This window comes from Lontra canadensis, unplaced genomic scaffold (genome assembly GCF_010015895.1).
Source record: "Lontra canadensis isolate GAN:19392208 unplaced genomic scaffold, GSC_riverotter_1.0 scaffold59, whole genome shotgun sequence".
In the NCBI taxonomy this organism is placed as follows: Eukaryota; Metazoa; Chordata; class Mammalia; order Carnivora; family Mustelidae; genus Lontra; species Lontra canadensis.
Window position 1 is genome coordinate 4,233,142 of NW_022631053.1, and position 27,256 is coordinate 4,260,397.

Below are 27,256 nucleotides of genomic sequence, written 5' to 3' on the forward strand. Positions count from 1 at the left end.
TTCAAAGTATTTATCAAAATGCAAAGTGGGATAGACAGCGACTCTGAACCAGAAAAAGAAGTTATGGATTCCACCATCATGTCCAGAAAATCCCTTTACAAATCAGGGGTCCCTCAGCTAGAGATCCCATTTGCAGTACAGAATGTCATCTCTAGGATTGAGCAAGCACAGCTTCATCGAGCCAGAGAGGTAGGTCATAAATGAGAAGTTTACAGATTACAACTGTTTTTTAACTTTCAATGATAAGCTGCATTTTTTAACTCATTTTATTTTCATGATCTTTGACTATGTTTGAGGTAACTTTGATTTCAAATGACAATTTCACCTGACTCTCTGCATAACATGCTCCAATTTTGTTAGTCTCTTTTACTTTCCTATGAGAATTAATTACAACTTTTGAGAAATAAATTGCATGTGCTATTGAGTGATTGGGATAGAAAGAAAAAAATCTGTAGCAAATATTGATTTATAATTTCAGTCAGTAGTTTTCCTTTGTTCTCAACTAAACTTTTGTCAAATAACTGTTAGCAAGAAGAAATATAGTTTGGCTTGAATTCCAGCTCATGGAAGGGGGATTTATTGGAAGGTAGAAACCCAACGACAATTAACAGAAGGTTCATATAACAATCCAATAAACCTCAAACAACTAAGGTTATACTACATTCTATTCTCTCAAACAGAATACAACAAATTCAGTCGGTTTGAAATAAATTAATTTAAGTTTTTTCCTATGTTTAAGGAGTGTTAAATATTTGTACTTTCTCATTCTCTGAATAAACGTACTCCTCCAACTCCCCACAACTAACAACAATAACCTGGTGTTTGCTTTTAACACCTTTACTGAGGTATAATTGACACATAATAAGCTGTATATATATTTTTTTTTAACTTTTTTTTAAAAGATTTTATTTATTTGACAGACAGGGATCACAAGCAGGCAGAGAGGCAGGCAGAGAGAGAGAGGGGGAAGCAGGCGCCCCGCCGAGCAAAGAGCCCAACGCGGGGCTAGACCCCAGGACCCCAAGATCATGACCCGAGCCGAAGGTGGAGGCCCAACCCACCGAGCCACCCAGGCTCCCCAGCTGTATATATTTTTAAGTATATAAGTTTTGATATATATAAACACCTGTGAAAACCTCATCACAATCAACATAATGAACTTATCCATCACCCCATAAAGTTTCCTTATGCTCAGTTACAATTCCTCCCACATACCCTTCCCAACCCCCTCGGACCACTATCTCTAGGCAACTGCCAATCTGCTTTTGGTCTCTACAGATTATTTTGCATTTTAAAAGAGTTTTATAAGTGGAATCATATAGCATCTACTTATTCTCAAATAAATAAAATCTTTTTTGTTTCTCTTAATTGATGTTTGATATTTTTATTAACATATAATGTATTATTTATAATTATATGTAATATTATTATAATTAAAATTATTATATATATAATTATTATAATCATCAGGCTTACACAATTCACAGCACTCACCATAGCACATATCCTCCCCAATGTTCATAACCCAACCACCCTATCCCTACTCCCCACCAGCCAGCAACCCTCAGTTTGTTTCCTGAGATTGAGAGTCTCTCATGGTTTGTCTCCTGCCTGATCCCATCTTGTTTCATTTTTTCCCTCCCTACCTCCCAGGACCCCTGGCCCTGTGTCTCAAATTCCTCATATCAGAGAGATCATACGATAATTGTCTTTCTCTGATTGACTTATTTCGCTTAGCATAATACCCTCTAGTTCCATCCACATTATTGCAAATGGCAGATTTTGTTTCTTTTGATAGCAGCATAGTATTCCATTGTATATATATACCACATCTTCTTTAACCATTCATCTGTTGATGGACATCTAGGTTCTTTCCATAGTTTGGCTGTTGTGGACATTGCTGCTATAAACATTTGGGTGCATGTGCCCCTTCAGATCACTACTCAAATAAATAAAATCTTAAAAAGATTATCTCACTCTCTCTCCCTCTGCCCCCTCCCTCTCTAAAAAAATGAAATTGCTATGGATAGCTGTACATTTATTCATGACTTATAGACATATGCTTTCATTTCTTTGGGATAAATACTTAGGTTGGAATGGCTGGGTCACATGGTATATAAATGTTCAATTTAAAACAAGACTACCAAACTTTTACAAAGTGGTTATATGTATGTTGGCCATCTGGATGTCTTCTTTGGGAAAATGTCTACTCGTGTCTTCTGCCCATTTTTAAACTGGATTATTTGTTTTTTGGGTGTTGAGTTTTATACGTTCTTTATATATTTTGGATACTAAACTTTATCAGATATGTCATTTGCAAATATCTTCTTCCATTCTGTAGGTTGCCTTTTAGTTGTTTTTTTTTTATTGTTTACTTTGCTGTACAGAAGGTTTTGATTTTGATAAAGTCCCAATATCTTACTTTTGTTTTTGTTTCCCTTAGTTTAGAAGACCAATGTCAAAGTACTAGCTATGTGTTCTCCTCTGGGATTTTAATGGATTTCTGCTTCACATTTAGGTCTTTCATCCATTTTGAATTTATTTTTGCATATGGTATATGAAAGGGGTCTGGTTTCATTCCTTCGCATGTTGCTGTCCAGTTTTCCCAACACCATTTGTGGAAGAGACTATCTTTTTTCCATTGGATATTCTTCCCTGCTTTGTCAAAGATTAGTTGACCATATAGTTGTGGTTCATTTTGGGGTTTTCTATTCTGTTCCATTGAACAATGTGTCTATTTTGTGCCAATACCATCATCAGGGAAATACAAATGAAAAATACAATGACATATCACCTCACATCAGTCAGAATGGCTAAAATTAAGAACACAGGAAACAACAGGTATTGGTGAGGATGCCAAGAAAGAGGAACCCTCTTACACTGCTGATGGGAATGCAAACTGGTGCACCAACTCTGGAAAATAGTATGGGGATTCCTCAAAAGTTAAAAATTGAACTATCCTATGCGCTACTAGGTATTTATCCAAAGGATACAAAAGCACGGATTTGAAGGGATACATGCATCCCTATATTATCAACAATAGCCAAATCAGAAAAGGCCCAAATGTCCATCAACTAATGAATAGATGAAGAAGATATGGTATAATCAGGGAGATTCAAATCAAAACCACATTGAGATACCACCTTACACCAGTTAGAATGGCCAAAATTAACAAGACAGTAAACAACAAGTGTTGGAGAGATGTGGAGAAAGGGGAACCCTCTTACACTGTTGGTGGGAATGCAAGTTGGTGCAGCCACTTTGGAAAACAGTGTGGAGATTCCTTAAGAAATTAAAAATAGAGGGCGCCTGGGTGGCTCAGTGGGTTAAGCCTGTGCCTTCAGCTCAGGTCATGATCTCAGAGTCCTGGGATCGAGTTTCACACTGGGCTCTCTGCTTGGCAGGAAGCCTGCTTCCTCCTCTCTCTCTCCCTGCCTGCCTCTCTGCCTATTTGTGACCTCTCTCTCTCAAAAAAAAAAAAAAAAAAAATTAAAATTAAAAAAATAAAAAGAAATTAAAAATAGAGCTTCCCTATGACCCTGCAATTGCACTACTGGGTATTTACCCCAAAGATACAGATGTAGTGAAAAGAATGGCCACCTGTACCCTAATGTTCATAACAGCAATGGCCACAGTCGCCAAACTGTGGAAAGAGCCAAGATGCCCTTCAACAGACAAATGGATAAAGATATGGTCCATATATACAATGGAATATTATGCCTCCATCAGAAAGGATGAATACCCAACTTTTGAATCAATATGGACGGGACTGGAGGAGATTATGCTGAGTGAAATAAGTCAAGCAGAGAAAGTCACTTATCATATGGTTTCACTTACATGTGGAGCATAAGGGACAACATGGAGGATATTAGGAAAAGAAAAAAAAAGTGAATTGGGGGAATTGGAGGGGGAGACGAACCATGAGAGACTGTGGACCCTGAGAAACAAACTGTGGGTTTTGGAGGGGAGGAGTGAGGGGGTTGGGTGAGCCTGGTGGTGGGTATTAAGGAGGGCACGTATTGCATGGAGCACTGGGTGTGGTGCATAAACAGTGAATCCTGGAACACTGAAAAAATGAAATTAAAAAAAAAAGATGTGGTATACATATACAATGGAATATTACTCAGCCATAGAAAAGAATGAAATCTTCATTTGCAACAATGTGGATGGAGCTAGAGAATAGTATGCTAAGTGATATGTCAATCAGAGAAAGACAAATACCATTTGATTTCACTCATATATGGAATTTAAGAAAGAAAACAAATGAACATGGAGTTGCGGGGAGTGAGGGGAAGAGAGGCAAACCAAGTAACTGACTCTTAACTATAGAGAACAAACTGATGGTTATCAGAGGGGAGGTGGGTGGGAGGATGGGTTAAACAGAGGAAGGGATTAAGGAGGGCAATTGTTATGAGGAGTACCAGGTGTTTGTGGAAGTGTGGAATGACAATATGGTACACCTGAAAACAATATTACATTGTATGTTAACTAACTGGAGTTTAAATTAAAACTTTGTAAAAAGTGGTTATACTATTTTATATTCCCACAAGCAGGGTTTGAGATTTTCAATTGCTCATCTTTATCAACACTTGATGTTGTTGGTCTTTTTAATTTTAACCATTCCAAAAGGTATACAATAGTATCTCATTGTGGTTTTAATTTGCAGTTTTATAATGACTAATGATTTTGAGCAACTTTCAACAAGTTTATTTGTACTCAATATGTCTTCTTTGGTAATTCAAATATTTTGACCATATTTTAAAAGCTTATTAGTCTATGTTCTTATTATTGAGTTTTGAGTATTTTTATGTATTTTGATAGCAACTTTTATCAGATAAGCAATTTGCAAATATTTTCTTTTATTCTGTGGCTTGTCTTTTTCTTCTCCTGTGTCTTTCAAAGAACAAAATTCCTTAGTCCAATTTCTTTCTTTCAAAGCAAACTTTGACTAACTTGAGATCATATATTTTCTCCTTCTAGGAGCTTTATACTTATAGATTTTACAATTAGGTCTATGGTTCATTTATCTTAATCTTTGTATATGATATCAGATATTGATTGAGATGTTGATTTTTTAGACAATTATTCCAGACCCACTTGTCGAAAAGACTATCCCTTCTCCATTGCATTGCATTGCATGTTTATTGAAAATTAATTGACCATATATGTATGAGTTTATGGGCTCTCTACTCTGTTCTCTTGGTCTATTTATCTGTGTTTATGCTAATACTACAATGTCTTCATTACTGAGATTTTTGTTTGTTTTTGATTACTGAGGTTTTATGATAAATAAATAATAAATAAATAATATGATAATTATTGAAATCATATACTTTTAGTTCTCCAACTTTGTTCGTTTTCAATTATGCCCAACTTCTTCTCTCACATCTTCCTTTTACCCCCACTTCCTCCTCTTGAGCTTCTTTCTCTGAAGTGACACATTCAAACACTCATAACCTAAAAACTGTATTTATCCACACTGCTTTCTCCCTTTGCATCTCCACATAAAATTTAGAATCAGTCTGTCAAATTCTACTGGAGGAAAAAGCTTGTTGGTATAGATCAATTTGGGAAGAATTGAGAACTTAACAATATTGGGACTTCTGACCTGTGAAAACAGCATATCTCTGTTTTTATTTATGTCTAATTTTTCTCAGAAGTGCTAGACCTTGCACATCTTTTGTTAGATTTGTCCCTAAGTATTTCATTTTTTTTACTATTGTAAAAATAGTAAAAAAATGTATTGCTTTTTAATTTCCATTCTCATTTGTTCACAACTAATATATAGAAATACAATAAATTTTTGTGTGTTCATTTTGTATAATAAAACCCAGTTATTAGTCCTCATAGATTTTCTTCATACTTTCCTTGGGATTTTCTACATAGACAACCCTTTTATATGCTAATAGAGGCAGTTTGAGTCCCCTTTTTATATGTGTGTGCATTTCAACTTTGTTTTGTTTCATTTCAACTTCAACTTTGTTTTCAGGGAGAGGGAGGAAAATAAATAAACTTCCTTTTTTATTTACTGAGTAGGCAACTTTGCCCCACTTGCTGATATTTTAATCAGAAATAGATACTGAGTTTTATCAAAAGGTGTACTGCATCCATTGGGATAATCATGGTGTTTGTTGTTGTTGTTGTTGTTTTGTCTTTTTGAATCTGTTAAAATAGTGGGTTACATTGATTTATGACTGATAAAACAACCTTTCATTTTTTTTGGATAAATTCTATTTACTCATAAGGTAGCATTCTTTTTATTACCTTGTATTCAGTTTGCTAAAATTGTGTTAATTTTGTGTCTATGTTTATAAAACATATTGGTCTGTAGTTTTAATACCTTGGTTTTGGCATCAGACTAATGTTAGCTTTATAGACTCAGATAGAATATTCTTTTAAATTTTCTGTAAGTCTTTTGAGAATTGACATTTCCTTTTATGTTTGGTAGAAACCACTAAGTGTTTGGGTGGGGTAGGTAGAAATAATCAATGGAACCATCTAGACTTGTGGTTTAACTCATGGGAAAGTTTTAAACTACAAATTCAATTTATAAAATTGTACAGCTATTCAGTTTATCCATCTTCTTTTTAATTTAATTTTATTATTTGAGAAAGAGACAGAGAGAGCACAAGCAGAGGGAGGGGCAAAGGAAGAGGGAAAAGCAGGCTCTCCACTGAGCAGGGAGCCTGATGCAGGGCTTGATCCCAGGACCCTAAGATAGAGACCTGAGCTGAAGTCAGACACTTGACCGACTGAGCCACCCAGGTACCTCTCAGGTTATCTGTCTTCTTGAGTGAACTTTCAGTTTGTGTCTTGTAATTTGCCCATTTTATATCATTTTATTGGCCCAAAGTTCACAATAACCCCTTACTACCTCGTTATTTTATGTAGAATCTGTAATAATATCACTTTTCACTTCTGATATTAGCAATTTGTCTTCTCTCTCTCTTCCCTTATCAAGCTGGCTAGAGGTTTATCAATTTTTATTGTTATTTTCAAAGAACCAAGTTTTTTTAAAAAAAGATTTTACTTTTTAGGGGGTGCCTGAGTGGCTCAGTTGGTTACACGTCTGCCTTTGGCTCAGGTTATGATCTCAGGGTCCTGGGATTGAACTCCGTACCAGGCTCCCTGCTCAGCCGGGAGCCTGCTTGCCTTCTGCCTCTGCCCCCAACTTATACTCGCTCTCTCTTTCTCTCAAATAAATAAATAAAATCTTTTTTAAAATTTTGTTTTACTTTTTAAAAGATTTTATTTATTTATTTTAGAGAGAGCGAGCAGGAGGAGGGGCAGATGGAGGGGGTGAAAGAATCCTCAAGCAGACTCCCCGCTGAGTGCAGAGCCTCGAGATTATGACTTGAACCAAAATCAAGAGTCCTCAACTGACTGAGCCACCCAGGTGTCCCTATAGATTTTATATTTAAGTAATCTCTACACCCAAGGTGGGGCTCGACCTCACAGCCCCAAAATCAAGAGTCACATGCTCCTAAGTGTTGGGTGGAAAGGTGGCTCCACTGGTGAAGCACACTTGGTAGAATTTAGAGGCTCAATGTCTTAAGCTTTATCAGGGCCTTCCCACACATCCTTGTTCCAATTTTCAGAGTTCTGTTCCTTCCCAATCAATGCCCTCACTTTAGCAGTAGACACCTTGCAAGGCTGGGAATTCAACTTGTATTGTAATTCAACCAGTCAGAGAACGAGATTCTTGGTTTAATTTTCAGCAATCTCAGGATTGCAGTATAGGAGATAAGGGTCTCCTTCAGAACACACACAGGAGCTCACAGGTCATTCCCGTGGTGCTTGAGCTAGAAATTCAAATCCCTGAGCTCATCCTCCCCCTGCGCCCCACACTTTATCCAGTGACATTAGGAGCAACCAACCAGTCTCATTATATTTATTAGTTTGCCATAAATGTTTGGCATTTATACAGTCATCCAGATTCTTGCTTCTTGTAAGCAGTTGATTAGGAGTATCGTCTTAATTGACAGACCATGCCAAGGGCGATCAATGCTCTCTTTAATACTGGAAATGGAGTCATTCATATCTTTGAATCTAATCAAATTAAGCCAATTCTAGAAATCCTAAACCCAATTCAGAAAACTTATCCTTAAGATTCTGTTCCTCCGGAAACACTCTTTGTATACCACAATCTGTGTTAGTTGTTTATCTGTGCTGTTGTTTATCTCTATGTGACAGCAATCAGCCTGCATACATAATGACTTCCTATATTCCTCTGAATATACAGCTGCTTTTGGATGTTCTAATCGTTAAATGTCTGGCTCCTGGGGTGCCTGGGTGGCTCAGTTGGTTAAGCGTCTGCCTTCAACTCAGGTCATGATTCCGGGTTTCTGGAATCAAGCCCCACATTAGCTCCTTGCTTAGTAGGGAATCTGACTCTCCATCTGTTACTCTCTCCCTCCTTTTCTTTCTCTCTCTGTCAATTAGATAAATAAAATAATAAATAAATGTATGTATGTATGTATGTATGTATGTATGTATTCTGTCTTGGTTCCTAAAGGGGAGAAAAAGGAAAACTGAAGGGAAAAGAACAGCTATCTCTTTAAATTCCCTGAAAGCTGCTTCACCCAGAGCACACTGCAATAATGGTAGCCTGCCTTTGTATCTGCACCTCTGTGATCTGAAACAGTAGTTCACAATCAGGAGACAGATCCCTTACTTGGAAGACAAGATTCTTATTGCCCACCCTGGCTCTTGTAAGCTGTTATAGGAATGTTTCCCATCACTGGGGTGGAGAGTGGGGAATGGACACCTGCTACTATTTTGAAGGCTAATATTACATTTTACTGATCAAGCCTTCCCTTAAAAGTTGTAAGCCATTGGGACACCTGGGTGGCTCAGTGGGTTAAGCCTCTGCCTTCAGCTCAGGTCATGATCCCAGGTTCCTGGGATTGAGCCCCACATCAGGCTCCTTGCTCAGCGGGGAGCCTGCTTCCCCCCTCCCCGGCCCCCGCCTGCCTCTCTGCCTACTTGTGATCTCTCTCTCTGTCAAATAAATAAATAAAATATTTTAAAAAAAAAGTTGTAAGCCATTAAGTAAACCCCAGAATCCCAAATCAGTTAAATCAGATAGAATGCCATTATGGTGGTTGTTTTTGGTTGGAGAGATGGATTCCTTGCGCTTCTTACTCAGCCATCTTCCCTATTACCATCCTTTTCCCTGATATTTTTTATCGGACGTCAGATATTGTGAACTTTGCCTTGTTAGATACTGGGTATTTTCCTAATCCTATAAATATTTTCAAACTTTTACAACATGGTTATTTAGTAGTAGTGTGATCATTTTGAGTTTTACTTTTGTTATTGTTAGGTGAGACTATAGGAGCATTTGCTCTCTGGCTAATTTTGCCCCCACTGTGAGGCAAAAACCTTTCTGAGTACAGTACTGTCACATGAACAAAGCTTTTTACTCCACCTGGGAACAGAAAATATTTCTCCTCCCTGTCTGAGCTCTGGGGTTTGTTTCTATTAATCATTTTGGTGGCCCTCTTTTCATTATTTTAGATAAGAGGATGAATCGTGTCCCTGTAACTTCATCTTGGATGGAAGCATAGACTGAATTCTTCTTTTAAAAACTTAAAAAGTTTGGGGCACCTGGATGGCTCAGTTGTGCAGTGTCTCCCTTCAGGCTCAGGTCATAATCCTCGGGTCCTGGGATCCAGCCCTGCATTGGGCTCCCTGCTCAGCGGCAAGCCTGCTTTCCTTCTCCCACTCCCCCTGCTTGTGTTCCTGCTCTCGCCGTCTCTCTCTCTGTCAAATAAATAAATAAATAAACTTTCAAAAAATTTTTAAAAATAAAAACTTAAAAAATTACAATAAACATAAGTGAAGACTTACAATTGGAAAAACCCCATGAACCATCACAAAATGTATGAACCCAGAAATTATATGTATAATCTGCACTACAGAAACCTCCCTATTTTCCCAAAGACAACTATTACCCTCATCTTTAACAGTGTAGATTGGTTTTGCCTGATAAATGGAATCATGCAGTATATATTCTTTAATATATACTTTTTTTTTGCTTAATACTATGTTCATGAGATTCTTTGTATAAAGCTATAGTTCATTAATTTTCATTACTATCATCCCATTATATGATTTTATCCATTCTCTGTTGTTGTCTACTAGAAATAATATCACTATAAACATTTTTGTGAATATGTTTTGAGTACATATGTATGCATTTCATCTATGAAAGGAATTGCTGGTCAATCCGGTATGCCTAGATTCAATTGTAGTAAGTAATTCAAAATACTTTTTTTCTTTAAACTTTTTATTACATATCAATTTTAGACTTAAAGAAAAGGCACAAAATACAAGTTTCCATATATTTTTAACTCAGCTTCCCTTAATGTTAACATTTTACATAATCATAGTACACTGCCAGAACCAGGAAATTAAAATTGATACAATAACTGAAGATCTCATTTGATTTTACCAGTTTTGCCACTAATGTGTTTTTCTGTCCCAGGATCCTACCCAAGGTCTCATATAGTACCTACTTGTTTCTTAGTCTTCTGCAGTCTATATCATTTCCTTAGTCATTCATTGTTTTCATGATCTTGATATTTTGGAAGAATTTTATTTTTTAAATGTCTCTTAATTTTGGTTTCTCTAATATTTTTCATGGTTGGATTGAGGTTATGCATTTAGGGGACAAAAATACCCCATAAATGATCTGTGTCCTCAGTATATCCTATTATAGGTGTTTGTGTTATGACTCAATGTTAACATTGATCACTTGGTTAAAATGGTTTGTTCACCATGAAGTTACTGTTTTTCCCTCTGCAGTTAATGAATATCTTGGGGAAGATACTTTGAGACTATGCACGTTCTGTCTTCTTCAACTTCTGTCCACTAATTTTGGAATTAATTGGAACTCTATTGCAAGGAAAAGCTACCTCTTCCCTTTATTTATTAACTTATATTGATAGAGACTCAGATATTTATTCTACCCTGTGGATTATTATTATTATTATTACCACTGGCTTCAATTGTTCCAGATTTGGCCATTAGGAGTTCCTTCAGGTTGACGCCTGTGTTCTTTCAACAAATGGCTATCTATCTATCTATCTATCTATCTATCCATCTATCCCATAAGATGTTCCAGGATCAACTTATACATCCCCTTCCCAACCCTGAAATCAATGACTTTTCAAAAAGCCATGGTTCCTTTTATTGGAGATTGATGTTGGAAGCCAAGATCTGGGGCTACATGTGTTCTTTACTACTGGAGTGTCATTTCTTCTCAGCCCTCTTACCAAAGAGAGCTAAGAAGTATATGTACATGTATCAGACCACATATATATATACACATCTATATTTTTTATCTATCTGTATATACATTTAAAACATGACTTAATACTGATAGTTCAGATTCCAATCCTATACCATAGGGTTCATTTTAGTCTTTTCCTATTCCTTATTTGTAACTTCTGTCACAAAAGTGAAAAATTCAGTTCTTTTTATCTATAATATATTTATTCATTCATTTCTGTGTACACATAAAGTAGTTTCAGAGTTAACTCATTTCCCTGCAAGAAACACACTTAGTGATTAAGTACAGCATTTATGTACCATTCTTTTGTATTTAACCTTATATTATTCAGTCAGGATATTGTTTTCCAAAGTTACTAGCTAGTTCTTTTCTCCCCAATGTGATTATGTTATTTATTCATATACATTTAACTTCAGTTGTTAATGTTTGCATCCATATCTTCTCACTGTATGTATCAGTTGGTTTTAACAGTTTATTTATTGAGTATGTGAAGGGTATGTAAAACATTACTATAGTGGTAAGTCAGGTTATATAAAAACATATACTGAGGGAGAGATTGTTAGGAAGATAGCAGAGTAGGAGGACCCTAAGCTCACCTTGTCTCTTGAATACAACTAGGTAACAATCATATCAGAACCCAGAAAATGGGGGCACCTGGGTGGCTAAGTGGGTTAAAGCCTCTGCCTTCGGCTTGGGTCATGATCCCAGGGTCCTGGAATCAAGCCCCGCATCAGGCTCTCTGCTCTGCAGGGAGTCTGCTTCCTCCTCTCTCTCTCTCTGCTTGTGATCTCTGTCTGTCAAATAAATAAATTTTTAAAACCCCAAAACTTAAAAAAAAGAACCCAGAAAATGACCTGAAGATTGGCAGAACAAACTCCACAACTAAATGTAGAGAAGAGGCCACACTGAAGAGCATAGGAAGGGTAGAGACACAGTGGGAAGCCTAACAGATTCACAGGACTCTCCCCTGGAGGAAGGGATCCGTGGGCATGGGGAAGGGAGAGAAACAGACTATTACAGCAGGGAGACTGCATGGGGAATATAGTTCCCCATAACATTTGGGCTTGAAAACCTGAGGGGCCAAATTTTGTGAGTTCTTCTGACCAGTGGGACTTGAAGCCTGGAAATTTAATTTTTTATTTTATTCTATTATTTTATTTTATTTTATTTTATTTTATTTTATTTTATTTTATTTTATTTTTATCATGCTGCAGGGACATAGCCAAAGCCTAGAATTTAAAAAATCAGTGGGCTCACTCTGGGAGAGCCAGGAGGGCTAGAAGCAACTGAGCTTCCACCCTTAAAGTGATAGAACAACAAATAGCCATGGCAATACAGCACAGAAGTAGCAGTCTGAAAGATGCCTGGGGTATAAGGGAGAGGTTTGTTTACTAAGAGCATGTGCTGGAAGGATAGGGTGCATTGGGAGTCTTCTCCAAGAACAAAGGAGCTGGCAGGTACTATTTCCCTCCCCACCTCCACACAGCTCCCATAAACACATGGCCTCTTGTGGTAACCAGCACTGCCCTGACATTCACTACCTAACTTGCTTACACCAAGCCCCAACTACCCCACCCCACCCCACCCAGGCTTTGGGGACCTGTCCTCTCCAGCTAGGCTTACCTCAGTACTGGTGCTGCCGGTCCCCTCCCCAAGAAGACCAACAATGCCTTGTCAACACTGTGTCTCCTGAAACTGTGTCCTTTGTGGAGTCTTGGCCCTGGCAGCAGCCATGGCAAGTCCCCTCTCTGGAACCACTGGTATGCAAATCTTGCTAAAACTGTTCAGTCTGTCCTGTGAACTTTGTGGATCCACCCCCACTAATACGTCTTGGCTGGAGCACAAACTGGGGTCACAAGCTTGGCAGTGTGCAAGTAGCCTCAATAGGACCAGATCACTCTAAAGTGACTCCTGCCCTAGAGAGAGGAAAAACAACCATACACACCAGTCAGACTTTGGCCCCAGCAGTGGGCTGGGGGCAGACAGCTGGTCTGATCGTACGCTCTCCCTGACCCAAATGAAAGCTGCTCAGGGGACAACACAGGGAAGGGATCCTGAAGTCTGGTGCTACTACATCTATGACAAATACCTGGTCTGACTAAACTCAAGCCCAAGGCAGACCTAGACGGTCCACTGGCACCACAGGGACCAAACACTGCCCACAATAGGCAAAGAGAGCCACCACAGACTACAAGCCTCAAAGAAAAAGTGGCTCAACCACACAGAGCAGGGTGCATGCAACACAAAGAGGAGACAGTCCCTGAAGCACCAGAATCCGGTAAAAAGGGGACACTGCATTACAGGGCTATACAGGACCTCATCTTCATAAGGACACCACTTTTGAGAGCAGGAGACATGGCTGACTTTCCTAATACAGAGAAACAGACACAGAGAGTTAGAAAAAATAGGGAGACAGAGAAATATGTCCCAAAATCACAACAAGAGGCTTAAGCAAAACAGAGATAAATAAGCCTGACAGAGAATTTAAAGTAATGATTATAAAATACTCACTGGACTTGAGAAAAGAGTAAAGGACATCAGTGAGACCCTTAACAAAGAGATAAAAAAAGAACCAATCAGAGATTAACACAACAAATGAAATTAAAAATACACTAGGTGGAGAAAATAGAATACTAGAGGAAGTACAAGAATGGAAAGAAAAAAGTAATGGAAAATAATCAAGCTGAACAGATGAGAGGAAAAAAATTAAGCAAAATAAGAATATACTTAGGGAACTCAGTGGCTCCATCAAGGGTAATAACATCCATATTATAAAGATCCCTGAAGGATGGGATGCCTGGGTGGCTCACTTGGTTAAGCATCTGCCTTCAGGTCAGGTCATGATACCTGGGATCGAGTCCCACATTGGGCTCCTCGCTCGGCATGGAGCCTGCTTCTCTGTCTGCCTGCCACTCTCCCTGCTTGTGCTCTCTCTCTCTCTCACACAAATAAATACATTTTAAAAAGTAAAATAATAATAATAACAATAAAGATCCCAGAAGGAGAAGAGGGAAAAAGGGAGGAGAAAATTTATTTGAAGAATAACTGAAAACTTCCCACATCTGGGGAAAGAAAAAAAAATGATATCCAGGAGGCACAGAAATCCCCCAACAAAATCAACTGAAGGAGGTCCACACAAAGACATATAGTAATTAAAATGGAAAAAAGTAGTGATAAAGAGGGGTGCCTGGGTGTCTCAGTTGGTTGGACGACTGCCTTCCACTCAGGTCAGGATCCTGGAGTCCCAGGATCGGGTCCTGCATTGGGGGGTCTCTACTCAGCAGGGTGTCTGCTTCTCCCTCTAACCCTCTCCCCTCTCATGCTCTCTCTCTCACTCTCTCAAGTAAATAAATAAAAATTTTTTAAAAAGTAGTGATAAAAAGAAAATTTTAAAAGCAGCCAGAGAATAGAGGACAGTTACATACAAGGGAAACCCCATGAGGCTATAAGCTTGCTTTTTCAGCAGAAACTTCAAAGGCCAGAAGAAAGTGGCATGATACATTCAAACTGCTGAAAGGGAAGAGTCTGTAGACAAGGATACTGTATCCAACAAGGCTATCATTCAGAATATGAAGAGAGATAAAGAGTTCTCCACACAAGCAAAAGTTTAAAAATTATGACCACTAAAAGAAACCTACAAGTAATGTGTGTGTGGGGGGGGTGCCTGGGTGGCACAGTCATTAAGCATCTGCCTTCAGCTCAGGTTATGATCCCAGGGTCCTGGGATTGAGCCCCACATTGGGCTCCCTGCTCAGCAGGAAGTCTGCTTCTCTCTCTCCCACTCCCCCCACTTGTGTTCCCTCTCTCGCTGTCTCTCTTTATATATCAAATAAATAAATAAAATACTAAAAAAAAAGAAAAGAAATGTTAAAGGGGACTCTTTGTATGAAAAGACAATATAAGAGAAAGAAAAGTAGGAAAGTCAAAAGTATTAAAAAAAAGTGTATCTGTAAAAATCAGTCAAGAGACTCACAAAATAAAAAGATGTGAAGTATGACATCATATACCTAACATGTCGCGGGGGGGAGAGTAAAGAATAGGTTCAAACTTAAATGACTATCAACTTAATATAGACTGCTATATGCAAAAGGTGTTGTATATAAACCTAATGGTAACCCCATGCAAAAAAATAAAGAGAAAGGAATCCAAGTATATCAAAAAAGAAAGCCAAATTATCATGGGAGATAAGACCAAGGAAAGGAAGGAAGAGAGAACTACAAATATAACCATAAAACAAGTAAGAAAATGGCAATAAGCACAAAGCTATCAAGAATTATTTTGAATGTAAATGGACTAAATGCTCCAATCAAAACACATAGGCTGACAGAATGGATAAGAAAAAAACAGGACACATTTATATGCTGCCTACAAGAGACTCATTTCAGAGTTAAAGACACCTGCAGATTGAAAGTGAGAGGATGGAGACATATTTATCATGCAAAAGGATGTCAAAAGAAAGCCCGAGTAGCAAAGCTTATATTGGACAAAATAGTCTTTAAAACACAGAACATAACAAGAGGCAAAGAAGGACAGTATAATAATCATAAGGGGACAATCCAATAAGAAGGTATAACAAGTATAAATATTTATTCATCCAACATGGGAGCACCCAAATACAAAACAAAAACAAAAACAAAATAGTTAATAACAAATATAAAGGAACTAATCTACAGTAATACAATAATAATAGGGGACTTTTAACATGCACTTGCATCAATGGACCAATCATCCAAATAGAAAATCAACAAGGAAACAGTGCTTTTGACTGACACACTACACCAGATGGACTTAACAGATATATTCAGAACATTCCATCCTAAAACAGAATACACATTTGTTTCAAGGGACCACAGAACATTCTCCAGAAGGGATCACATATTAGGCCACAAAACAAACCTTAACAAATTTGAAAAGGCTGAAGTACTACCGTGCATCTTTCCTGACCACAATGCTATAAAACTAGAAATCAACCACAAGAAAAAAATCTGGAAAGAGCAAAATACATGGAGGTTAAATAACATGCTACTAAACAATTTATTGGTCAACATAGAAACAAAGAGGAGATAAAAAAAATTCATTTTTTTTTTATGACAAGTGAAAATTAAAACACAATGGTCCAAAACCTTTGGGAAGCACCAAAAGCGGTTCTAAGAGGAAAGTTTATAGCAATACAGGATTACCTCAAGAAGCAAGAAAAATCTCAAATAAACAACCTAATCTTACACCTAAAGGAACTAGAAAAAGAACCAAAACCCAAAACCAGTAGAAGGAGGGAAATATTAAGCTTTGAAGCAGAAATAAATGAAATAGAAGCTAAAAAAACAGTAGAACAGATTAATGAAACCAGGAGCTGGTTCTTTGACAATATCAACAAAATTGATAAACCTCTAGCCAAATTCATAGAAAAGAAAAAACAAGGACACAAATAAGCAAAATCAGATATAGAAGAGAAATAACAACCAATACCACAGAAATGCAAAGGATTGTAAGAAAGTATTATGAGAAGTTGGACAACCCATGAATATAGATGCACAACTCCAAGTAAAATATTAGCAAACAAAGTGTATGCCCTGTACCCCACCAAAAAATAAAAAAATAAAAGATATCAGGACTTAAAACTTGGGAACCTGTAAATGTTACCTTATATAGAAGTCTTTGCAGGTATGATTAAATTAATGATCTTGAGGTAGATACATTATCCTGGATTTTCCAGATAGGCCTTAAATGCAATCACAATTGCCCTTATAAGAGGTAGAGGGAGATATGATACATATAGAGGAGAAGACTATATGAAGACAGAGCAGAGAGAGATTTGATGATATTCAATTTAAAAATTGGAGTGATGAGGTCACAGTCAAGTAAAGCTGGCAGCCGCTAGAAACTGCAAGAGACAACGGGTTAATTGTGCCCAAGGGCATTGAGGGAGTGTCGCCTTATTGACACCTTGATCACAGCCCAGTGACACAGAATTCAGATACCTGGCTGGCAGAACTGTGAGATAATAAATTTCAGTTTCATTATATCACCAATTTTGTGGAAATTTGTTATAGCAGCCATAGGAAACTAACAAAGTGAAGCCAGATAAGAAGAGGATAATATATCATGTCGAAGTAAGGTCCATTTCAGGAAACTTATGAATGTGTTATTCACCATGTTAACAAATTAAAGGAGAAAATCATAACACAACTCAATAGATGTAAAACATGGTTTTTCTAAACTCAATTAATGCATGATATCTTTTAGAAAACTAGGAATAAAAAGAAATATCCTTAATTTGATAAACTGTAACTATAAAACCCTTATAAGAAGCATCATACTGGGCGCCTAGGTGGCTCAGTGGGTTAAGCCGCTGTCTTTGGCTCGGGTCATGATCTCAGGGTCCTGGGACTGAGTCCCGCATCGGGCTCTCTGCTCATCAGGGAGCCTGCTTCCCTCTCTCTCTCTGCCTGCCTCTCTGTCTACTTGTGATCTCTGTCTGTCAAATAAATAAATAAAATCTTAAAAAAAAAAAAAAGCATCATACTTGGGGCACCTGGGTGGCTCAGTTGGTTAAGCATCCGACTCTTGATCTCAGGTGAGGTCTTGATCTCAGGGTTGTGAGTTCAAGACCCACGTTGTGAGTTCAAGCCCAGCATGGAGGCTACTAAAAAAAGAAAGAAAGAAAGAAAGAAAGAAAGAAAGAAAGAAAGAAAGAAAGAAAGAAAGAAACTTAATGGTTTAATTTTAAAATTATACCCTATAAAATGTGGATAAAGACAAGAACTCCCACCATTAAGACTTGTAGTCTTAGGGCACCTGGGTGGCTCAGTGGGTTAAGCCTCTGCCTTCGGCTCAGGTCATGATCTCAGGGTCCTGGGATCGAGCCCCACGTCGGGCTCTCTGCTCAGCAGGGAGCCTGCTTACTCCTCTCTCTCTGCCTGTCTCTCTGCCTACTTGTGATCTCTGTCTGTCAATTAAATAAATAAAATCTTAAAAAAAATTAAAAAAAAAACAAACATAAAACATTGGCCCAGGGATAGATATATAAGGCCATGAAACAGAGAGTTCAGAAATAGACTGTCATTCAGTGACAGAGCTGGCACTGAGTATCTGAGAGGGAAGTGGATAATACTTAATAAATGATGTTGGGACAACTGGCTAAGCTTATTGAAAAACTATTTTATTTCCCTATTTTACACTTAAATGTGAGGAAGAGTCTTTTTAAGACCCTAAGGTAGAAAAAGACTGATGACTTCCTCTACATTAAAAAGGACATCTTCTGTTGATTGAAACACTATAGACAGGAAGAAACAAACCACAAACTGAGAGAAGATATTTAACACCATATAACAAATTAAAAAATAGTATTCAGGATATATAAAGAATTCCTATGAATCAATAAGAAAAATAACTCAACAGAAAAATTAACAAAATACATAAACAGTCATTTCATAGAATAGGAAATAGTCATTTCATAAACACTTAAAAAGATGATCAAGTTCATTGATTATCATGGAAATTCAAATGAAACCCAATGTGCGGTTTGAACTCACAACCCTGAGATCAAGAATCACATGCTCTACCAGCTGAGCAAGCCAGACACCCCTTAAAGTGAACTACATATGTAGCTTTAAATTTCCTAAAAACTGGGAGGCAAGGGAAAGATGGCAGAGTATGAGGATCCTAAGCTTACCCAGTCACATGTTTATAACTAAATATCACTCAGATCCACGACATTAAACTGGAGAGTGATTTGAAGACTGGCAGAACAAACTTCATAGCTAAATATGGAAAAGCTGCATGAGGAGAGTTTAGGAAGGGCAGAAACTGTGGTTGGGAGCTGCCTATAAGGGGAGGGAGCTGTGGTCATGGAGAGGTGAAAGCACCAGAGAGCCCACACAGAAAAAAATGAATCCCCATAATGTCTGGCCTTGAAGATCAGAGGGGTTGAATTCCAAGAGTTTGTATAACCAAGGGGACTTGGAGCCTGGAGCTTGAAAACTCAGCTGAGTCAGCACTGAGTGAGCCAGGAGGGCCAGTAATGGCTGCATCCTCACCCTTAAAGAAACAACAGCCTGAGGAGAGGCAACATAGAAACTACAGCTTGCACAACTGGAGGGAGATCTGTTTATACTGATTTTGGAGATTGTTGGGGGGACTTCTCTGGGAACAAGGAGCTGGCAGGCACCATTCCTCCTCCCCTTAGCATAAATAAAGAGTCTTCTGCAGGATCCAGCTCAGCACAGATGCTTGCAACATAGTCTGCTAGCAGTGTACCCCATCCATGAGTTCTCCTGAGGTCCACCCACTAGAAGTCTGGGGCCTGGGCAGTGGGCTCAGCGCAATTTTGTTAATGCTGCATGCACCTTGCTCAGCTTTCTCGTGCACAGACATCACCCACCCCACACACAGTTGCTGCTGTACTTTCGTGAAGCCAGTCCAGGACTAGTGGCTCAGTGTAAATTTCATAATGCTGTGCACATGCCCTGCCTAGCCACTGTCCACAAAGATGCCTGGGATCCCAGGCTGCCACAACTATTCCTGTACACTGTACCCCCAGCAACCACCCAACTCTGGGGGTCCATCTTAGGACTATCCTCAGTGCAAATTTTGCTAACACCACTACCCCAAGCCTTTTTGCTGTCACATCCCCTCAGATCCAGCCTGCCTAGATCTCACTAACATTACAGAGAGCAAACATAGCCCACAACAGACAAAAAGTCAGTGCAGTCATGTGGCCTGCAAGGAAAAGTGACTCAGACACAATGGCAGGACACAACACACATAGGAGACTTGGTTTAGGTGCCAGATTTTGGTGAAAAGGGCACTGTACTGCTGGGCACTCCAGGACGACCTCTTCATAAAATATTCTACCTTTATAAAATCACTACCCACACTACCTTCAAGAGCAGAAGACACAGCTGACTTTCTTATCAGAGAGAAACAGAGAAAAATAAACACAGAGGAAACAGAGAAATATATCCCAAATAAAAGAACAAGACAAAAATCACAGCAAGAGATCTAAGTGAAAGAGAAATAGGTAATATACCTGACACAGAATTTGAAGTAATGACCATAAAGATATTCACTGGACTTCAGAAAAGGGTGAGGGACATCAGTGAGACCCTTGACGGAGAGATAAAAAAACATATCAGAGATGAAGAAATCAATAAATGAAATAAAAAATACAACAGATGGAATAAATAGTAGGCTACAGGAAGTAGAGGAATAAATCAGTGACAGAATAATGGAAAACTATAGAACTGAACAGGTGAAAGACAAACACCGCATATAGACTTAGAGAACTCTGTGGTTCCATCAAAGTAATAATGTTTGCATTGTAGGAACCCCAAAAGGAGGAGAGAAGAGAAAGGGGGACAGAAAATGTATTTGAAGAAACATATCTGAAAACTTCTTGAATCTGAGAGGGAAACAGAGATCCAGGTTCAGGAGGCACAGAGAGCCCCCAAAAATTCAACTCAAGGAGGTCCATACCGCAATACAGTATTACAATGGCAAAAGAATGTGATAAAGAATTTCAATGAAGAAAGTAGACAGTTACATACAAAGGGAAACCCCATAAGACTAACAGCTGATTTTTTCCCAGAATCTTTGCAGACCAGAAGGGAGTGGCATGATGTGTTTAAAGTGCTGGAAGGGAAAAGTCTAGAGCCAAAAATACTTTACCCAACAAAGCTATCATTCAGAATAGAAGGAGAGAAAGAATTTCCCAGACTAAAGTTAAAAGAATTCATGACCACTAAATCAGCCCTACAAGAAATGCTAAGGGGGACAATGAATGGAAAACAAAAGCCATAAGTAAGAGTAATAAAAACAGGAAGTACAAAAGAAAAGGATGTAATAGGTGATACCAAGTATCTGAAATGTAGAGGGGGGAGGAGGAAAAATGAATTCAAAAATAAGTGACTATCAATTTAATATAGACTGTATATGTATGTAGAAGATGTTATATATAAGCTGAATGGTAACCACAACTCAGAAACAGTAACAGATATGCAAAAAATAGAGTACCCCAGTATATCACTAGAGAAAACCAACAAACTATGAAAGAGAAAGAGAAGGAAGGATCTGAGAAAAATCATAAAAACAACCACAAAGGAAGTAAAATGACAAAAATACATACCTATCAATAATCAATGGACTAAATACTCCAACAAAAAATATACGGTGACAGACTGGATTAAAAAAAGAACAGGACACATTTATATGCTTCCTACAAGAGACTCTTTTCAGAGCTAAAGACACCCACAGATTGAAAGTGAGGGGATAGAGACATATTTATCATTCAAACGGATGTCAAAACAAAGCCTGAGTAGCAATGTTTATATTGGACAAAATGGACTTTAAAACATAGACTAATAAGAGGCAAAGAAGGACACTATATAATCATAAGGGGACAATCCAACAAGAAGGTATAACAAGTATAAATATATATACACCCAACATGGGAGCACCCAAATACAAAAACAGTTAATAACTAATATAAAGGAACTAATCTACACTAGTACAAAAATAATAGGGGACTTTAACACACTCATCCATCAATGGACTGATCATCCAAATAGAAAATCAGCAAGGAAACAGTGGCCTTTAAAAAAAAAAAAAATTTAAGATTATATTTATTTATTTGAGAGAGAGAGCACATGAAAGGGGAGAAGGTCAGAGGGAGAAGCAGACTCCCCATGGAGCTGGGAGCCCAATGCGGGACTCCATCCTGGGACTCCGGGATCATGACCTGAGCTGAAGGCAGTCACCTAACCAATTGAGCCACCCAAGCACCCTGTGGCTGTTTTTTTAAATAAAGATTTTATTTATTTATTTGACAGAGAGAGATCACTGGGCAGAGAGGCAGCAGAGAAAGAGGGGAAGCAGGCTCCCTGCTGAGCAGAGAGCCCGATGCAGGGTTCGATCCCAGGACCCTGAGACTATGACCTGAGCTGAAGGCAGAGGCTTAACCCACTGAGCCACCCAGGTGCCCCAAAACAGTGGCTTTGAATGACACACTGCACCAGACGGATTTAACAAATATATTCAGAAAATTCATCCTAAAGCAGCAGAATACACTTTCTTTTCAACTACACATGGGACATTCTCCAGAAGAGATCACATATTAGGCCACAAAACAAATCTTAACAAATTAAAAAAGGCTGAAGTAATACTGTGTGTCTTTCCTGACCACATTGCTTTGAAATCAGAAATCAACCACAAAAAAATCTGGAAGGAGCAAAATATATGGAGATTAAATAACATTAAATAACAATAAATGGTCAACCAGGAAATTGAAGAAGAAATCATAAAGTATGTGAAAATGGACAAAACTGAAAACACAATGGTCCAAAACCTTTGGGATGCAGCAAGTGATTCTAAGGGGGAAGTTTATAGCAATACATACAGGCCTACCTCAAGAAGCAAGAAAAATCTCAAACAACCTAATCTTAACCTAAAGGAACTAGAAAAAGAATAATGAACAAAGACTAACACCAGTAGATGGAAGGAAATAATAAAGATTATAGCAGAAATAAATGATATAGAAACTAAAAAAACAAAACAGACCCGCAAAAACAACATCAACAAAGAACAGTTCAATGAAACCAGGAACTGGTTCTTTGAAAAGGTCAACAAAATTGATAAACCTCTAGCCAGACTAAAAAAAAAACAAAAAAAAACAAAACAAACAAACAAACAAAATAAACCTCAAAATGGCCAATTAAATAGGAGAAATAAAGCCAACACCACAGAAATACAAACAATTGTAAGAGAATATTATAAAAAACTATATGCCAACAAATTAAATAACCTAGAAGAAATGGCTAAATTCCTAGAAACATACAACCTCCCAAAACTGAAGCAGGATGACATAGAAAATGTGAACAGACTAATTACCAGTAAGGAGATTGAATCAGTAATTCAAAAAACTCCCAACAAATCGAAGTCCAGGACTAGATGTATTCACAGGCAAATTCTTCAAAGAATTTAAACATACATTTATTTATTTATTTATTTATTTATTTATTTGATTTATTTGGCAGACAAAGATCACAAGTTGGCAGAGAGGCAGGCAGAGAGGCAGGCAGAGGCAAGAGGAAGCAGGCTCCCTGCTGAGCAGAGAGCCTGATGCGGGGCTCAATCCCAGGACCCTGGGATCATGACCTGAGCCGAAGGCAGAGGCTTTAACCCACTGAGCCACCCAGGTGCCCGAATTTAAACATTTAAAGAAAAGATAATACCTATTCTTCTCAACCCTACTCCAAAAATAGGTAAAGGAAAACTTGCAAATTCATTCTATGAGGCAAGTATCACCCTGATACCAAAACCAGATAAAGACACCATAAAAAAGGAGAACTACAGGCCAATATCTTTGATGAATATACATGCAAAAATTCTCAACAAAATACTAGCAAACAGAATCCAAGACTATGTAAAAAAAAAAAAAATCATTCACCACAATCAAGTGGGATTTATTCCCAGGATGCAAGCGTGGTCAATATTTGCAAATCAATCAATGTAATACATCACATCAATAAGAGAAAGGATAAAAACCATATCGTCTCCTCAGTACATGCAGAAAAAGCATTTGACAAAGTACAACACCCATTCATGATAAAAGCCCTCAACAAAGTAGGGCTACAGGGAATATATCTCAACATAATAAAGGCCATATATAAAAAACTCACAACTAATATCATACTCAATGGTGAAAAACTGAGAGCTTTTCCGCTAAGGTCAGGAACAAGACAAGGATGTCCACTCTCACCACTTTTACTCAAAATAGTACTGGAAGTCCTAGATTAGCAACCAGACAAGAAAAAGAAATGAAGCATCCATATTGGAAAGGAAGAAATTAGATTGTCACTATTTGCAGGTGACATGATACTATATATTAAAAAAAACTAAAATACTGCTAACAAGAAGGGTGCCTGGGTGGCTCAGTTGGTTGAGCGTCTACCTTCAGCTCAGGTCATGATCCCAGGGTCCTGGGAATTGAGTCCTGCATCAGGCTCCCTGCTTAGTGGGGAGCCTGAGTCTCCCTCTCCCTCCGCCTGCTGCTACCCCTGCTTGTGCTCTGTCAAATAAGTAAAATCTTAAAAAAGGAAAGAAAAGAAAACCTTAAAGACTCCACCAAAAAACTGCTAGAACTGATAATTTATCAGAACTCAGTAAGGTTGCAGTATATAAAATCAATGTGTAGAAATCTGTTGCATTTCTGTACACCAATAATGAAGCAGGAGAAAGAGAAATTAAGAAAATGATTCCATTTACAATAAAAGGTACCTAGAAATAAATCTAACCAAAGAGGCAAAAGACCTGTACTCTGAAAACTATAAAACACTGATGAAAGAAATTGAAGATGACACAAAGAAATAGAAAGATATTCCTTATTCATGGGTTGGAAAAAACAAATATTGTTAAAATGTTTGTATTACCCAAAGCAATCCACACATTTAATGTGATTCCTACCAAAATACTGAGAACATTTTTCATAGAACTAGAAGGAAAAATCCTAAAATTTATATGGAACCACAAAAAAATCCTGACCAGACAAAGCAATCATGGAAAAAACAAAACAAAACAAAACAAAAAAGCAAAGCTGGAGGTATCCAATTCTAGATTTCAAGTTATACTACCAAGGTGTAATAATCAAGAGTATGGTACTGGCACAAAATACACATAGCTCAATGGAACAGTATAGAAAGCTGAGAAACAAACCCACAATTATATAGACAATTCACCTTTGACAAAAGAGACAAGAATATGTAATGGGAAGAAGATAGTCTCTTCAAATGGTATTAGGAATACTGGACAGCTATGGACAATAGAATGATCCTGGATTACTTACACAAAAATAAACTCAATGAATTAAAGACCTAAATGTGAGACCTGAAACCATTAACATTTTAGAAGAGAGCACAGGCAGTAATTTCTCTGACATCAGCTGTAGCAACATTTTTCTAGATACAGAGCAAAGGAAATAAAAAATAAGCTATTGGGATTACATCAAAATAAAGAGCTTGTGTACAGTGAAGGAAACAATCAACAGAACTAAAAGGCAACCTACTGATTGGGAGAACATATTTTCAAGTGACATATCCAATAAAGGGTTTGAATAAAAAGTATATAAAGAACAGATACTACGCAATTCCCCAAAACCAAATAATCCAACTACCAAATAGGCAGAAGACATGAAAAGACATTTCTCCAAAGAAGACATACAGATAGCCAACAGACACATGAAAAGATGCTCAACATCACCCATCATCAGGTAAATACAAATCAAGAAGCTATCACCTCACACCTGTCAGAATGGCTAAAATAAAAAACACAGGAAATAATAAGTGTTGGTGAGGATGTGGAGAAAAAGGAACCCTCCTGCACTATTGGTGGGAATGCAAACTAGAGTAGCCATTGTGGAAAATAGTATGGGGGTTCCTCAAAAAATTAAAATAGAGCTACCTAATTAAAAAATTAAAAATAGAGCTATCCTAGGATCCAGGAATTGCACAACTGGGTATTTGCCCTGAAAACACAAAAACACTAATTCAAAGGGTACATGCACCCCTATGTTTATAGCAGCATTACTTTTAATAGTCAAACTATGAAAGCAGCCCAACTGTCCATCAGCTGATGAAGGATAAAAAAAGATGTGAGATATATACATACATTATATATGTATGTGTGTGTGTATGTATATATGTATATACATATATAAGAATATTATTCAGCCATAAAAAATTAAAATTTGCCATTTGCAACAATGGATGGAGCTAGAGAGTATAATGCTAAGTGAAGTCAGTCAGAGAGAGACAAATACCACATGATTTCACTCATAAGCGAAAATTAAGAAACAACAAAAAAAACAAGCAAAGGAAAAAGAGAGAGAGAGAGAGATGAACCAAGAAACAGACTCATAGCTATAGAGAAAAAAATGATGGTTACCTGCGAGGAGGTGGGAGGCGGGTAAAATAGGTAAAATAGACTATGGGGATTAAGGAGTGCACTTGTCACGATGAGTAGCAGGTGATGTATGCAATGGTTGAATCACTGTATTGTACACCCTAAACTAATAGGTATTTTATTCTTTTCCACAATTGTAAAATGGGACTGTTTTCTTATCTCTCTTTCTGCTACTTCATTATTAGTCTATATAAATGTTACCATTTTCTGGGTATTAATTTTGTATCCTGCAAATTTACTCAGTTCATTTAGTACTTCTAATAGATTTTTTGGTGGAGTCTTTAAGGTTTTCTATAAATAGTTTCATGTCATCTGCAAATAATGACAGTCTAATTTCTTCCTTACCAATATAGGTGCCTCATTTCTTTTTCTTGTCTGATTGCTGTGGCTAAGACTTCCAGTACTATGTTGAATACAAGTGGTGAGAGTGGACATTTTTGTCTTATTCCTGATCTTAGAGGAAAAGCCCTCAGTTTTTCACTTTTGAATATAATGTTGACTGTGGGTTTTCATATATGGCTTTTATTATATTGAGGTTTGTTCCCGCTAAACCCACTTTGTTGAGAGTTTTTAATGAACACGTATGTTCAATTAAGTCAACAAATTGAGAATTTATTAATATATCCCCTTTTTATTCTTATAGGCCATTAACATGCAGCTGGCTGATATAATGCTTAATGTACAGCGGATAATAAATCGCTACACTCTTGATGAGAATGTGCACTCTCGAAGAAAAATATCCATTACAGAATATAAGAAACGGAGAGTAAATTTCATGGAAAAAATAGTTACTTGTGCTAAGAATGTTGAAATTAGAGAAAAGACTCTTGTGTACATACTGGCCTGGTTGGAAGAATGGAGTAAGTTTCCAGGTGGCTCAAAGGAAAACCATGAAGTTAATGAAAAACTAGAGAAAAGGATCTATAAATTATAAAGGGTTAATCAGACTAAAGAAGACTAAGGAGGTTATTGAGAAAACAGTTATCCACTGCTTCAGCAAGCATAAAA

General features: G+C 37.6%; 1 protein-coding gene across 1 annotated transcript in view; it reads left to right on the plus strand.

Moving 5' to 3' along the window:
* Nucleotides 1-27,256, plus strand: part of FAM186A (family with sequence similarity 186 member A) — a gene marked incomplete at its 5' end in the record, with an annotated part of 58,992 nt that continues 31,736 nt past the window's right edge. Inside the window, 2 exons of the mRNA XM_032876511.1 lie at nt 1-189; nt 26,892-27,108. Of these exons, the coding sequence (XP_032732402.1) occupies nt 1-189; nt 26,892-27,108 (406 nt within the window). The remainder of the gene's footprint in view (nt 190-26,891; nt 27,109-27,256) is intronic.